The 16402-nt window shown below is 33.5% G+C and overlaps 1 protein-coding gene across 1 annotated transcript; it reads right to left on the reverse strand.

Annotated features, from left to right (window-relative positions):
• Positions 1-10283: 10283 nt before the first annotated feature.
• Positions 10284-13192, reverse strand: LOC149562615 (putative disease resistance protein RGA3). The gene has a single exon (XM_089826094.1). The coding sequence runs from the start codon at positions 13087-13089 to the stop codon at positions 10387-10389; it is 2703 nt and encodes a 900-aa protein (XP_089682220.1). The 5' UTR covers positions 13090-13192; the 3' UTR covers positions 10284-10386.
• Positions 13193-16402: the final 3210 nt, after the last annotated feature.

The following is a 16402-nucleotide window of genomic DNA, read 5'->3' on the forward strand; positions in this document are numbered from 1 at the left end:
TGCAAAAGTAAACTAAAATATGTGTTTGTATCTTGTTCTTAATGCTATCCATGTTTGGGGATTGGGTGGTCCTAGAGTGTTGACCAGTTATAGGACGTCAACCAAAGGCTTGGGAGTTATGCGAATGTGATGGCATGTTGATGTTATTTGGTCTTGATTCTTTTAAAACCCAACCATGGTAATGTGATGGAATGCTCTATGAGATGTTTGTATTTACTGATTGTTATTGCTTTCTAGTCTTCTTATGTCAAGCTAAGGTGTATATAATTGAGACACTTGACTTAACCATTTTTGAGTCATTGATCAGTTATACTTGGGTTACTTTCCAATCGCCTTGATGGGATTGAAATGTTTGTTTTGATCTTGATGATGTCATGTTGTGACATGTTTTGACTTGATCATTTTCGAGTCTTCTATCAGTATTACTTTGAGATATTTTGTGGTTTCTCATTGAGAACCGATTGATATTATGATTATCATTGGATGCTTTTCAGTTGCTCATGGAGATTTGATGTTCTTATTGTGGATTATCTTTTGGTATTTTTCCAATTTCTTGTATAGGACTAAGGTGATTTTGTGATTTATGATTCCATGAGCCTAGGATAGGTTATCTACTTGTAGTGTCGGGAAGTGGCTTGCAATGGGGGTTGGGGCCCTAAGTGGCTACCAAGGTAACTCATTGTAAGTTTTATTAATAAGTGAAAATATTTACACTAAATGGGGATTAGAATGAACCTAATAAGATAGTTATATGTTCTCACACATGCCTCGAGTGCTAGTACAGACTAGGATGGGAGTAGAGAGAATGCTTGGTTGCAACCTTGCATTCCGTAGTATGCCTCGTCAATACGAGAGGATACTAGTGGTCGCATAGGGATCACTGGGGGTCGGGGTCTATTGAGAGACTACTAGGGTAACTCTAGCACAATCTGTGTGATGACACTTTCCCACTTACATAGTAGGTTTCCTACATGTCTTTGTTGTGCCTTTGGGTCTAGATTTTGATTTCTGTTTTGGAACACTTTGAGTTAGCATACTTTTAGGATTCCTAGACTTAGAGAGTACTTGTGCTATGTGATTTGTTATCTTGTGTTATGAGATTTGATATCTTGTTTGGGACTTGAGACTATCTCCTTAGCATGGTGAGAGTGGGCCATTTAGGTTCCATGTGGTCGGGTGGTAATGCTTTTTCACTCTTACCATTTGAGATCCGTCTGAGACACCGTGGCTAGAGTATTCTTTGTTGGCATTTACTTTCATTCAATTCTTGGATATTATGATGGATGTTATTTATTAGTATGTTTCTTTGTATTGATGATTAGCATGTGATAGATGATGTTGTTTACTTATCTTATGCTTTATTTTGCATGATTAGACTTCTTATGCATATGTTGTAGCATGTTAGATTTCTTTATGCATATTTCGTAGTATGTTTAGGAGTGACATTCCTATTGCTATAATACCGATGATCTCTTTGGTGACTTGGGATGTTACGTGCAGAGGGATGGCTAGGGCCCACGATGGTCTAATGATGCTATTGACAGTTGGGAGGAACCACGCACTTAGTTAGTTGTGTTTTATGATGGATGGTTATCTTTTATGATGGTTGTTATATCTTTATTGATGGATGGATGTATCATGTATGTTAATGTTTTTATTTAATTTATTGCACTTGTATCATGGATTTGATGAGGATGATGTATCTTTACTTTTACATATGTATATTCTTATAAGCCTTTCATACCCTATGATATGTATAGTGGATGATTGAGCATTCCACATTTAATTGCCAAGAGGCATTCAAAAAAAATGTATATTAAGGACTATGGACCTTTAATTATTCTTTCATGTGGATGTGGTAGTTGTTAGACTTAGTATTAATTAGATTAAATGTGACTCAACATCTTGGGATCCTTAAGGAATGTAACCTGTTATGTATGCTTACAATTGATTGTATGTTATTGCTTCCGCTACTATGTGTTTGATGTGAATGGTTTATCTTTCATGTTTAAAAAAAAATTTGTTTGAAAAACTTAGTAAAACTTTAGGTTAATTCTTTTGGATCCCTTGGCGGGGTGTTACATAGGCAGCTACATCTACATAGGAAATGGTAGAACTAGCCACAGCTCCTGCCGAACAAATCTCCCCACTAGGAATAGGAGAAGCCCTAGCCCAAAAAGTAGTAGAGGGGCCTCCTCCCACCTTGGGCAAAGGGAAAAACCCACCCTCAAAGACCGCTTGAGAAAGAGCAAGAGAAGCCCAATGGATGCAACCTGCAACATCATTGCCAAAGGGATCGAACAAAGTGGGAGAAGTAGAAACCAGGGTAGATGCGTGAGTAGAAGCCATAGCAGAAGTTGGAGCAGGCAACATATCTTTTCACCCAAAACTTTTTACTTTATATTGTTAACTACTATTAAGCTTCACAAATACATTTGTTGTTAAGCACTTTTATCAAACATTATGTATGCTTCTAATGACAATTTACAATTATATTATAAAATACTATTCAACTTCTAAAATACCATTATTGTTAAGCACTTTAGTACCACCATAGCCATTATTGTTTAATGATAGACAATTCTATATATCATAAGAAAATTATGCTTAGCTCTTTATTGAACTATGCAATTTCATACAATGATAATATTCATAAAATACTCTATCAGCTTATCCCTTGAACCTTCTAAAGGTACAAGTGCTAGTTTTGTATGTCATCAACTTTCCTATGGAGCGGAGAAGTTTAATGTACTCCAATTCCTTGCATGCTACACATTCTCATTTTACTACCGTCAACAACTAATTTGACTTAGTCAAAGAAGCGTGGTTCATGATAGAGATTTTTTATTAAATTGGTTTGAGTTTATCACCACTTGCCATTGTCAATATAGTGCAAATACATACATCTATGTGTGCACACGCGCTTTCATTATTATTGTGTCTTCATTACGAGATGAGACATGCTTTGAATTTGATTGATGTGATGTGAGACTCTACAAATTATAAAATATTAGTTCCTGCTTAATGTATGGGTTGAGATACATTTATTTATTTTGACCAAGTCTACTAACCAATCAAATCAAATTATTAAGTTTTATGACACTCTTAACATTATAAGTAATAATAATTAATTTGTATTTTCAATAATTTAAAATTTTGATTTTTCTTATTTGTCATTGGTAGAAGCAAGCAGCAAAATAGTTTTTCTAATAGAAAAATAAAATCATATGAACATTGTAACTATAAAAGAAATTAAAACATTATAACATTAGTTTCTAGCATTATGGAAATTATGTCTAGAAATTTCTTTATGATTATTAAACCGTAAAACTATTTAGATGTAGTCTAGATATACGACTAATCATTTTACAAATTTCCCTGATTTCTCCTTTATTTGAAGTTTTCAAGCACACAATTCCCTTAGATTATAGGTAATTTTATGTGATTTGTATAACTTCTTGTTATTGATAAGAATAAAGGATTTTGAATGTGCATTCATCATGAATCTTAGTATCAATTTAGTTCTCTTCTTGATTCTTTCTTTGATTTTAAGGGTATGTTTTTTAATCAAAAGTAGCCAAAACTAGAGTGTTGGCCCTTTAATAATCAATTTGGTCAACTACTAGTAGATAACCATAAAAAAAAATTGCCCCCTACCACTTAATAAAATAAAAACAAGGTTCTGATCCATAATTAAAAGAGTATTAGTAGAACTAACATACATACTGCCTATGTAAAAACCATAAAAGCTATAGTAATATATAAACAAAGGCATGATAGCCTTAAACCCTGTCAAGTTCAAAGACCAGTAGATTAACAACATAAAAGCAAAAAGGAAAAAATCATTAAGGCTTCTTAGCCTCTTTCTTCACTAGGAGGATGTTAGCCCAATCTTCTGCAAGGAAGTCAAATAACATTTTTGTATCCTCCTTTGGTAGGTCCCCCTTCAAGTTCTTGAGTAGGTTTAGTGTGGTGGAAATAGCATGTGTCACTTTGACAATGAACATTTTCAGTAGGCGCATTCTTTCCTCCAACACATGAATTCTTTTCTAGACCTCACTGCCAACCTTCTTCATGACCTCCACATTGACCTCTTGCATGTCACCAAGAAAACCATCTACCTCCATCATAGTAACTTCTTGCACCATTGGGGGATTAGCATTATCCTTGGAAAAAGCCTTAATAGGGGAGGAAATTTTTATGGGGGAGGGGGCTCTATCCACTATATCAGTGAACTGGTCCCTCGTTAAGTCCACATAGCCCAACCCAATGGTTTTCGAAACATGTAACACCTCTTTTCTCTCCTTTAACCCCTCCTTGGAGCTAGATTGAGAAGAATTTGAGATCTCCTATTCCTCCTCTTCCATTCTCCCTTCTCCAAAGATCAAAGCCTTCTCCTTCATTCTTTGATTGGGGCGATTTATCTTTCAAATCGATCTCCTCCTCTTTCAAGGTCCCTTCTTTCAATTTCCTTTTAGCATTAGAATTTGCTAACCTTCCTGACCTCCTCCTACCCCCTCTTCCCCCATCCTCTAACTCCACAAGTTCTTTCTCTTTCCCTTTATCTTGTCTCCCTTTTTTCCCAAGAGGAATGTGTTTTAATTCCATAGGGGACTCGTTAGGTAAAGGTTGTGGTGTTGAGGATCTGGGTCTTGTGATCCTAAGGGGAACTAGTTGGGGATGGGGGTTGGGAGGAGTTGGAATATCAACCTCCACTATCCAAGGGGGGACCAGGGCAAGGTGGAACTAGTACAAATGAAAAATTAACCCTTGATGTAAAATGGTAAAATTTACCCCTTTTCTCATTTTTTCTTTTACATTAGTAACTGTGTCTTCTAAATCATGCAACAGAAAAAAAGGAATGGAAATTAAATCCTAGTGGTGAAAATGATTTAGGAGGGGAAAGTGGTAGTAACAGACATCATACCTCCCTTCCAACATTAGGTAGTTCATCAACATCAAACAGACCTTATTCCATGGCTCAGGGAGCTTCTCCCACATAAAACCACATTTATGTTGAATAGGTTCCTTCTCATCCAGGAAAAAAAATTGTAGAGTTACTTCATAGGCTATCCTTTTCACCTTCTACCACTTCCTTCCCTTCATGGCCAAACCTGTCACCAGAGCAATGACTTCCTCAGAGATATAGAACAATATGTTAATAAAGAAATGCAAAATTTTTTGAAGTCAAATCTTGTATTTAAGAACTCATAATATTTGAGTTCTTATATGATCAAACATTTATTTGAAAATTTGTTATGGCATCTTATATCGAAAACATAAATTTAATTTCAAAATTTAGTAGAAGATGGGTAGCTAGTATGAAAGTGATCCCATAAATAGGTTTTTTCCATTCCTTCTTAGGTTTAGGGTCATGTTGGAATTTTCTAAATATAATGAATATGTATTCCCTCTTACTAAAATGTTGTATGAAGAAAAACAAAAATTCATCATTTTTGCTCTATTTGTGGGATTGATCTTGTGTATTAGCTAACCATGCACACAATCACTTTTGAAATTATCTTCTTGCATTGTTTAAGAGTTTAAGTTCAAATAATTGAAAACATAAAGTTCTTGTTTTAGAGAGTGGTAGTGGAGAACACAATTTAGATTATTTATATGAGTAATGTTGGATACAATTCAAAAAAATTATCTCATTAGCCTCAATGTTTCTTACTAATTTTTTAATTTTATTTAATTTTGTTTTAATTTATAGCCATGTAAATTTATTTAACATGTAGTTTGATTTCCACTAGTAAATGAGCCTACATATCATTAAAATTATTATGTGAAATAAAATTATTGAGCAATCATTTTCATTTTCCAGCTAAACAAAAATTGCTTTGGAAATGTAATGGTTAATATTGTATAAATCTATATTTTTGTGGGTCATAATCTTTGTCAAGGTTTACAATTTCATGGATAGAAGTGTGATTTCTATTCAAGATATTTTTCATACAGATGACTTGATCATGTCTATGTTGCCTAATATCAATTTTTCTAATGCATGAATGGACCTAACAATGGAATCTAATTTATTTAATGATTTCTTTTTTATTAGCATGTCAAGTATCCTATTATACTAGGTGGAGACATTCATCAGCTTGCACAGCTTTTCCAAATTGAGTGAAAATGTGGCTTCAATTTTTTTGTATTTTTCTATTCATTAATTTTTTGTGTATAATTGCAAGAATTTTAGAATATTTTTTGTTGTCAATTTTTTTTAATGGATAACTAAGATTATGTATAAACTATGAAATTCATGTCGAAGATTTATTTGTTAAATGGATGTTTTAAATGTACATGTATTTATTGTAATTATTTTAAAATTTATGAGTGATATTATATTTATATATATTTGGTTTTTTTTTAACTTCTTGTATACTCTTACCTCTTCTATAAATTCTATTATAGGATAGTATTAAAAGAATGCTTCTATGGTATCCAAAGTCTACATATGGCTCACTTATGGAAAATAATAATGTTGATTTGTCAAATTTTGATAGTTTATGACTAAATACCCAGTTTCTTGGTATTACACATCTCTTAAGAATATTTATATAATTTTGTACTTTTATAGTGACTTAACTACATTTTTTATTAGTTTGGGATGCCAAATATGCATACCCTTGCAAAACTTGTACAACATTCAACTAGAAGCTTGCTAATTCCAAAAGGAAAAGTAAAATCATCTATATTAGGGACATTCAAGGGATAAACGATGATCTATAAATTATCCCTACTTGGTATGACAACCATCCCCGTAAAGAAAAATATAATTTTCTTAAATAAGATGATTATCTATCAAAAGATCAAATATCTTTTAATTGTAAAAATCAAATAGACAAAACTAGACATGTCATGGTAGAAGAACATAAGAAAAAAAATAAGAGGACAAGGTGATGGGAATTATAGATTGTACCATAATGCAGCTTCATGAAATGATGCTATGAGGGAAGCTTGGGATTTGGCAAAACAAGAAAATAATTTTAATATATTCTACTATAAGTATTATACCAATTCGAGGAACGTCTATCAAGAGAGAGAAGACATCAAATTCTTGATGGAAGAGAATGAAGCACATGTAGGATAATGAAGCATTGAACATATAACTAAAAGAGCTTAGTTCAATTATTGGGATAGTGGTGTAATGAAATTATTTACCTAGATCTAATTTATCCTATTAAACAATTTCTTTAGATCCTGTCTTGCTATTTCAAGTTGTTGCAGTATGAGCTTGATGTCAATCACTTGATTGTCGATAACCTTTCACAATTTATAAGCCTCCATCTTTAAGATCTAATCTCCAAGTTTTTAAAATTATTGAAGAAAACCTTTTCTCTAATACCAATTGTTGGAAGTCTTGGGGGGTGAATCAAGATCTGTAACACTTTTAAATTTTACCACAACTTTAGTGCATTAACCATATTTACCATCTCATATCTGATGAATGCATACAATAACTTTGTAAGCTTAAATAATGTAATATGTAGGTCTAACTATCAATCACATGCATGAAATGAAAACACATAACATAATAATTGGTTACCTAGAAACCCTCCAAGATGAAGGTAAAAATGGGACGGGGATGAAATCCACAACTCTTCACTAGTGTAGTAATAAAGTTAACCATTTAGGGTTACAATTTGATCACTTCTGATGATCTACTCTATGAGGGGTCTACCCTATTAAAGGCATTCAATACTGTTAGGTCTCACCTTGTGAGAGGATTTTATACTTCCAACAAAGTAAGGACTTAGTCAAGAGATTTACAAACGTTTGTTAAAATCACTTTGTAAAGAGATTATCTATGACTCAATCTATTAAAACTGATTCAACACCTAACCCTTAGTTTTCTTCTAATAAGTAGATTTTGGATCTCCTCTCTTTAAAATATTCCAATCTCTGATCTAATATAGCTTTATTGTCCTATACTACTTCAAAATTTGCTTCCATTATTCTTCATAATTGACTTCTTTGTCTTCACTGTAATGTTCACATTATCACCTTGATTTTCTCTATGATCAGATGAATAACTTGTTCACTCCTTTCTCACCTTCATCAACATATATCAAAATAGGTTTTGATATGCTGCATTTAAAGATTTCTTTGAAGAGTTTTCTAGATGCTTCTCTTTTTCATCTCTCCATCTGATTAGTTGATCACCTCCCATAGGGATTCATGATCTACGTCACGAAATGTGTAACAACCTCTACAAATATTAAATGTCCTATCTATGTTGGCCTAAAATGGTTTACCTCAAAGTTCACATCATTCCTAACTTGAATTTCAATTCTCTGTAGCTCAACACAAACTACCTCTAATACTCGACATTCACTGTTCTTTTTGTTGTGACTTGGTCTCTACTATGCTTGACATTCACTGTGTAACTTGACATTCACTATGCTTTTAGTGTGCAGTAATCATTAAACTCATCTTGTACTAAAAATACTTGTCAAATAAAGAATTGCTCGGCTCCTATGGAGCTTGACATACACATGTTTATTTACAAGTCTATCAGATGACTCGGCCTATATAAAGTAGCTCAATCTCGTTAATGATTGACTAACTCTACCTAGTGTATGATTAATTTTTTGACACTAATAGAAAACATATCTTCAATATATCTTCCAAGGGATGCAAGAAAAAACCACCTAGGTCTTGTACTTTCATCGGATATGAAAATAGTGTTAAGGCCTACATACTTATGGATCCTGAGACTCATGAGATCTTTGTGGAGAAGGATGTACAATTTGAGGAAAGTTCACCCAGCTTATCCTCTAACCCTCTCAGCACTTCATACATTGTGGAAACTGATGCTATTAGCAATGGTGATTCAATAGATTTAGATTTGTGGGATCTTATTGATAGATGCAGAAAGAGGTCACGTCATCAACATATTCCACATGCATACATTGCCATACTGATAGGTCTAGCACAACAAGGTACACCTTGTTATTATTTATTTGGTGAGACACTTAGGAGTTTGCATACTTTTATGAGTTTTCATGTTGACAACACATAAGTAAGAAACTTTAATTTAACACATGGTGTCTACAACACTAGAGTTTGCATATTTAACTGAGTTGTCATGTAGACAACACAATTATTCACACTCCTATTTTAGAACATGGTGTCTGCAACATTATTTTGTGTGCTACACCTTTGTAGGCTTATCTTCTCATCATCACACTTACTCTTGTGCTTAATGGAGGATAATCCACATTTGATGGACATATGCTTGGTTGTATGACTTACAATGTTGATGATTCCTATGCATTCTAGAAGCATACTAGAGGCTTTCATATACATGCACTCCTAGTGTACTTTTACATTGAATCAAATACATATTGATATTTTGATCATACACTTTTTTGGTCTACTGTTGTGCTTGTGCTTGAGTTCTTTGATCTTGGGTGATTTTTCCCCAAGGCAAATTCTTACAAAAACAATAGTTAGAGATACCAAAAATTATGACATTTTCTAGATTGATCATACTTCTCTTATAAATTTACATGTAAATTCAAAATGTTTTTAGGATGAGGAGTTTGTTGTTCTTTTAAGAATATAAATTCTACTTTTTTATTTTTTTATTTATATTAATTCCTCACTATACATTAAATCTATAGTTTTATCCCATCATGTTTATGTAGATTTAAGTGTAAGAAATAATGATAGAACTTTGAGTTTCTTATGAATGTTTCCTTTTAAATCAAGTTGATAATGCTCCTTATATTATTGCTATGAAGCCATATCCACCTCTCATTATGGTTATTCTTGTCTCATGACTTTTAACAACCTTTTAAATGAGTAAATAATCATATTAGTGAAATCATTTGCCAATAAAATAACTTTTAAGAAAGATACAAATTAAATAAACTAAATTAAATTAAAATAAAATAATCACATTTTCAAAAACATGATTAAAATTAATATACTTACTAAGATAAAATAAAATAATTCTTTATTAGAAATTGAAACTTACATATACAAATATATAACTATTAACTAAATAACACAACTCATATACAATAAAAATTGTGCTTTAATTTTAATTACCAATTATTTTCTTCAAGTATTTAAATATTTTTAATTTAAAATTATTTATTTTATATTAATAATTTTTCTTTAATAACAAACATATATTAAATTATTAATTAATTTATATTTTATAATATACACACTGAAAATCATATCTGCCTTAAATAAAAATAAGATAAACTAGAGCTTTATTTAAGTCATATTATTAAATTATAATAAAAACTTACCTCTATTTGAATATATTTTTGAATCATTCAAGTATAAATCATTTATTTGAATAAAAATACATGCTCAATATTTTCAATGTTACAACTGAAGGAACAATCTTCTTTAGTCGCAAAGCTGTTAATCGAAGGTAATTTCGATGCGGAAATTATGAGCTTTGATTTTATTCCAGTCTTCTCCACCTTCCTTCAACCTCTCCTCTAACTCACCACTCATCTGATAAGCGTCTATCTCCTTTAAACTCCTCAACCGCTCAAGCCCCTCTGGAACTCTCTTCACCTGTGGACAATTGTTTATTGTTAGTAGTTCCAGACGTTGCATCGCTTCATCTTGCAATGTCGGCAACTCTTCCAAAAGAGGGAAGTTTCTGATCTGCAGGTCTACCAGTTTAGGAAATCCCCCGCTCTCTCCAAACTCCTTTGGCAATTCTCTGCATTTTGAATCATTCACCAAAATTAAGGTTTGTAAGTTGGGCATCTTTTTGAGTGATGGATAATCACTGCAGCTCTCCAAGGCGAGTAGTGTCAGATTTTCCATTGCACATATCCAGCTGGGCACAGAGAAACACGCTAGTTGAAGTTGTTGAAGACCTTTCATAACATTCATTTTATCTGGAAATGTTGGAAGAGTTGAAGTTGTTGCAGGGACGGCATTCTGTACTGCAAGAGCTCTCATTTTCACCAGACTCTGAAGGACTCCATCTTCTACACTTGCCAAAGCTCGTTCATCTTTTAAACAGAACCTTATTTCTTCAAGATTGATCAAATTTGCAACATCTTTAACAGTTAGGAATTCATTCACTTCATTAGACAGTGGGAAGCAATCTGATCTCAGTGTCCTCAGACTGAAGAGCTGTGATATTCCTTTGGGCATAGGATTGTCAACAAGCTCAGTTGAGCACCACTGTACATCGAGATGGGAAAGATATTTGAGGTCACCTATCCAATCAGGAAGACGACGTAGGCTTTTGCAATAAGAAACATCAAAGAACTGAAGACTCTTAAGTTTTCTTACACACTTAGGTACCTCACTGATCTGTGTGTAAGACAAATTCAAAACCCTCAGAAGTTTCAACTTTCCAACACATTTTGGTAAGGTGGAGATTGCAGTGCGGCTCAAGTCAATTGCCCGGAGTACTCTTGCACGATCAACCAACTTTTCTGGAATACTTGTAATGCCAGGATTCTGAGATAAAGAAAGCGTGCGAAGAAATCGCTGACAAAGAAGAGGTCTTTCTGAAATTACTCTATTATCTAAATTCTTTCTTGCTAGTAACAACCTGCGACACCTTGTTTCTTTCAAAGGAAGATCGAATTCGCACCCATGTTCTTTGCATATATTTACAGCCATATCAAACAACAAGTCATGCACAGTGCAACAATTTATAACTCTCTTTACATCTAGCAAACATAAATTCTCAAGTTGATGTAAATAGTTTAGCCCTATTTCCCACTGTTGTCCTATGTCTTCCTGTTGGGGAATACATCCTTCTGCTATCCACAAATATATTACATAATCGTGGTAGATAGCTTTTTCAATTCTAAAAGTAGTAAATGAAATATGCGTGTCTTTTGGAAAGAAGGAAAAATAAGCAAAGCAAGATTTCAAATTGGGAGGAAGAGAGTCATAACTCAGCTTTAAAATTTTCATGATGGAGTCCTCTCCTTTACCGATCTTTGTTAACTGCCCCAACTTTAACTCCCAATCTGTCGATGTGAGGGAAGTCTTGGCCATTGACGCCCCAACTGTCTTCAGAGCCAGTGGCAACCTCCCACATTCTCCTACTATTCTATGGGCCAACCTCTCTAGCTGGTCGGGCGGCCAATTTCCTTCACGGTCTGGGAAGGCATACTGAGAAAACAGATTCCAACTTTCACCATCTGAGAGGTGCTGCATCTCATAGATATGGGCATTCACATTCTCAGCAACATCTCTACTTCTTGTTGTAATCACTATTTTACACTGCTTATTACGCCCAGTGGGAAGCCCAAGCCCTGATATCAAATTATCTTCTACACTACTACTCCACATGTCATCTAGAACAATCAAACATCTTCTGCCCTCTAATCTATCATGTATGGACTGGGCCACTTGTCTATCTGTTACACCACTTATAAGTTGCAGTCTAATTTGGGCGGCTAGATCATATTGCAAACTTCTAAGAGTAAACCTCTGTGAAACAGAAATCCAGGCAGAACAGTCATACCTATGTTTTGTTCTGTCGAAGATGTGCTGCACAAGGAATGTTTTCCCCAGGCCGCCCATTCCCAGGACGGCAACAACTCCCACAGAGGGATTCTCTAACAATCTCAGCATTTCAACAACCTTGTACTCAATGGCCACTGCCGGTGTATCTCTCTCGAAGATAGTCGGCCATCTTCTCAAATCTCCTCGTCCTCTAATTGTGGACGTACTTGTTGAAGGCTGACTCAAATGGGTCACATCGTGGAAAAGCTTGAGCCGCTGTGCCTCTTCAATGGCAGAGCTGATCCTCTGTTTCAGCTCTCTAATCCTCTTCCCCATCTTATACCGAAATACCACATGGATAGACGTGTAGAGATGCTCAACAGCACACTCATCAATAATATCTTCTGCATCAAAAGCAATATTACTTACTCGATCCAGCCACTTTTGCACACCCTCAGTCATGTGCCCAGTTAGCTGGTCTGCAGCATGCAGAGAAGAAAAAATCTGGCTGAGCTGCTCCTTCAACCATTCAAAGTCACTTTCGAAGTTGCGTAGCAGAGATGCCTGATTCAAGGCCATCTCACCAAGCTTTCTCATGACACCACTGGCAAACGCAAGAGCAAGACCAGTTTCCATCTTTGGTTTCAGGATGCAAATGTGAATCAAATTTGGCAGACTGGGGATTCAGAGAGTAGAATGGGATGCTAAGAAAAATCAAATTTGGTTGAATGTGAGTATGACTGTCACACGGCTCTCAAAATTTATAACCAAAGGAGGCTTCTGGAGCAATACAATGGTAAAGTTTATTCGTGATACTTTACTTGAGAATGGAGTGCACACCAATTGTGCGATGCCCACTTGTTTTAAAAGTAGATTCCCTTCACTTTGGGTTTGAAGGCGAAAGAACATCAGCTCTCATGTGAAAATTATAAATTGATAAAAGCGAACTTACTATTGCTCTACTAAAACAAAAGTAAGAAAAAGCAAACCAGGTGGGCACCATATGTTCCAAAGTTATCAAAGCAATGATGATTATTATTCCGAGCTGTTAGGCAGTGGAATTAATTCTTGCCTTCGTCGCGCGGAAGAATTACCTCTCCTTTACTTTGTTTCTTTATTCTTGTCTTGCCAAGCATTGGGAAGTATCTTTGATGGAGCAGCTGTAGGATACGAGATTCCTTTTAGCACATGTTCGTTGTATTTCTGAAGTTTCGGGTTAAAACGTTCAAAGGCAAGCCGACAGCTGCGGACAGAACATTTTATAACCACAAATGCATAAATGAATGAAAGAATTTTAAGCATTTTAACAATTATATTTTAAGCTATTTCAATTTTGTTTTCGAAGATATATATATATAGAACAACTATCTTTTGAAGTTTTCATCTAACATTATAAATTTTTAATATAGTCAAAATAGCTCATTGAGGCCGAAACTGCTTATGGTCTAGAAAGCATTTGAAATTTGATTTTTGAATGCAAGCTCCTCCTATTCACTACTGATTTGTTGACTGAAACCTGTCATTAATTTGAATAAAAATACGAATAAAGATATATAGATCTCGAATCTCTAACATATGACCTCTCTCCATTATGTTCAGCATTGTATGAATTTTCCACCATTTGATTTTGTAGACAATTTCTTTCAAACACCCAAGTATCTCTCAAGCCATACTTCCGGGCTTTAGATTCTGTTCTAGTTCACAAAAATGTTGCTTTTAAGGACACCTTCACATTTCTATGCTTCAAAAACATGGTGCTCTACCATTCTATGGTTTTCCTATTACCTACAAAATAGGTCTAAGCAAGGTGGTTTTCATATTTTCACTAATATACTAAGCAAGGTGTTGGCTGTCGATCTCATATAAGAGAGACTAAACATTTAAAATTTATTCTTTGAATCTTAGTGACTGTCTTTTCTTTTGAATTTTTGGGATATATGTGATTGAGGAGGTGTTTGTCTTGGTCAAATTTACAACTTAAAAAGATTCTACATTACATAACCACTTATACATGTTTGTCAAGGTTTACAATTTCATGGATAGAAGTGTGATTTCTATTTAAGATATTTTTCTTATAGATGACTCGATCATGTTTATGTTGCTTAATATCAATTTTTCTAATGCATGCATGGACCCAACAATGGAATCTAATTTATTTAATGGTTTCTTTTTAATTAGCATGGCAAGTATCCTGTTATACTAGGTGGTGACATTCATCATCTTGCACAACTTTTCTAAATTGAGTGAAAATGTGGCTTCAGTTTTTTAGTATTTTTTATTCATTAATTTTTTATGTATTGATACATAATTGCAAGTCTAGTGAATTTAAAAACATGAAGTTATTATCTGATTTCAAGAAGTTGAGAATTTTTTTATTGTCAAAGTTTTTGTTAATGTATAACTAAGATTATGTATAAATTATAAAATTCATGCCGAAGATTCATTTGTGAAATGCATTTTTTAAATGTACATGTATTTATTGTAATTATTTTAAAACTTATGAGTGATATTGTATTTATATATATATTTGGTTTGTTTTTAAATTCTTGTATACTCTTACCTCTTTTATAAATTGTATTATATGATAGTATTAAAAGAGTGCTTCTATGGTATCTAATGTCTACATATGGCTCAATTATGGAAAATAATAATGTTGATATGTTAAATTTTGCTAGTTTATGACTAAATACCTAGTTGTTTGGTATTATGCATCTCTTAAGAATATTTATACAATTTTGTATGTTAATAGTGACTTAACTAACATTATGTACTAATTTGGAATGCCAAATATTCACATCCTTGCAAAACCTGTACAAAATTCAACTAGAAGCTTGCTAATTTGGGAAGGAAAAGTAAACTCATCTATATTAGGGACATTCAAGGGATGAAAGATGATTTGTAAATTATTCCTACCTAGTATGACAACCATCCCCAGAAATAAAAATATCATTTTCTTAAATAAGATGATTATCTATCAAAAGATCAATATCTTTTAATTGTAAAAATCAAATAGAGAAAAACTAAACATGCTATGGTAGAAGAACATAAGCAAGAAAATGAGAGGACAGGCAGATGGGAATTATAGATTGTACCACAATGTAGCTTCATAAAATGGTGCTATGAGAGAAGCTTGGGATTTGGCAAAGCAAGAAAATAATTTTAATATGTTCTACTATAAGTATTATATCAATTGAAGGAAAGTCTATCTAGAGAGAGAAGACATCCAATTCTTGATGGAAGAGAATGAAGCACATGTAGGATAAAGAAGCATCCAACATATAACTGAGTGAGCTTAGTTCACTTATTGGAATAGTGGTATAATGAAATTGTTTACGTAGATCTACTTTGTGATTCTCGGGGTAGTTATACACTTTGATTTAATCTTTCCTACATATGTGTTGGTAGAAACTCTCATTCTTACAATTTCAATCCATATATAGTCCACAATGTCCAGAAAAGAGGTTTGAATGCAAATAGCTATATATGATTCATAGTTTTAATGCACAAGGGAGCAATGTTCATATGAAAAGAATGCTACAATTTGATAGGGATTATTTGACCTAAAAAAAATGTTAAATGATAGAGGGAGAACAATAATTCATTCAACCAATTCAGAGAAGGTAGTATTAGGAAGCCCCACAATATAACAAAATTGTAACTTTATTTTTGAATGAAGTTTTACTCCTCTCTTGAGGCATTTTAGTTCTATAGGACATCTTTCTACTCAAATGAAACATAGAATAGTGATAACTACCTAATTTAGATATCCAATACCAATGCATTCCACTAATCATATTCTACACAACCAAAGGTTGCGAGAATTCTCTTTAAAAATGTATACAAAATCCTCCTTAATTCATATTTTATTATGCTCCAGGCATTTATGTATTATCAACATTCATATACCAAATAGTCAAGTGCAATACATTGAACCTATTAATTTTCAAGA

The sequence above is a fragment of the Cupressus sempervirens genome, chromosome 4, assembly GCF_028749045.1.
Source record: "Cupressus sempervirens isolate cs-2001-9-10 chromosome 4, ASM2874904v1, whole genome shotgun sequence".
NCBI lineage: Eukaryota > Viridiplantae > Streptophyta > Pinopsida > Cupressales > Cupressaceae > Cupressus > Cupressus sempervirens.

What these genes read in the sequence shown, in the direction of transcription:
- LOC149562615 (XM_089826094.1), bottom strand. Translation starts at nt 13,089, where the DNA reads ATGGAAACTGGTCTTGCTCTTGCGTTTGCCAGTGGTGTCATGAGAAAG.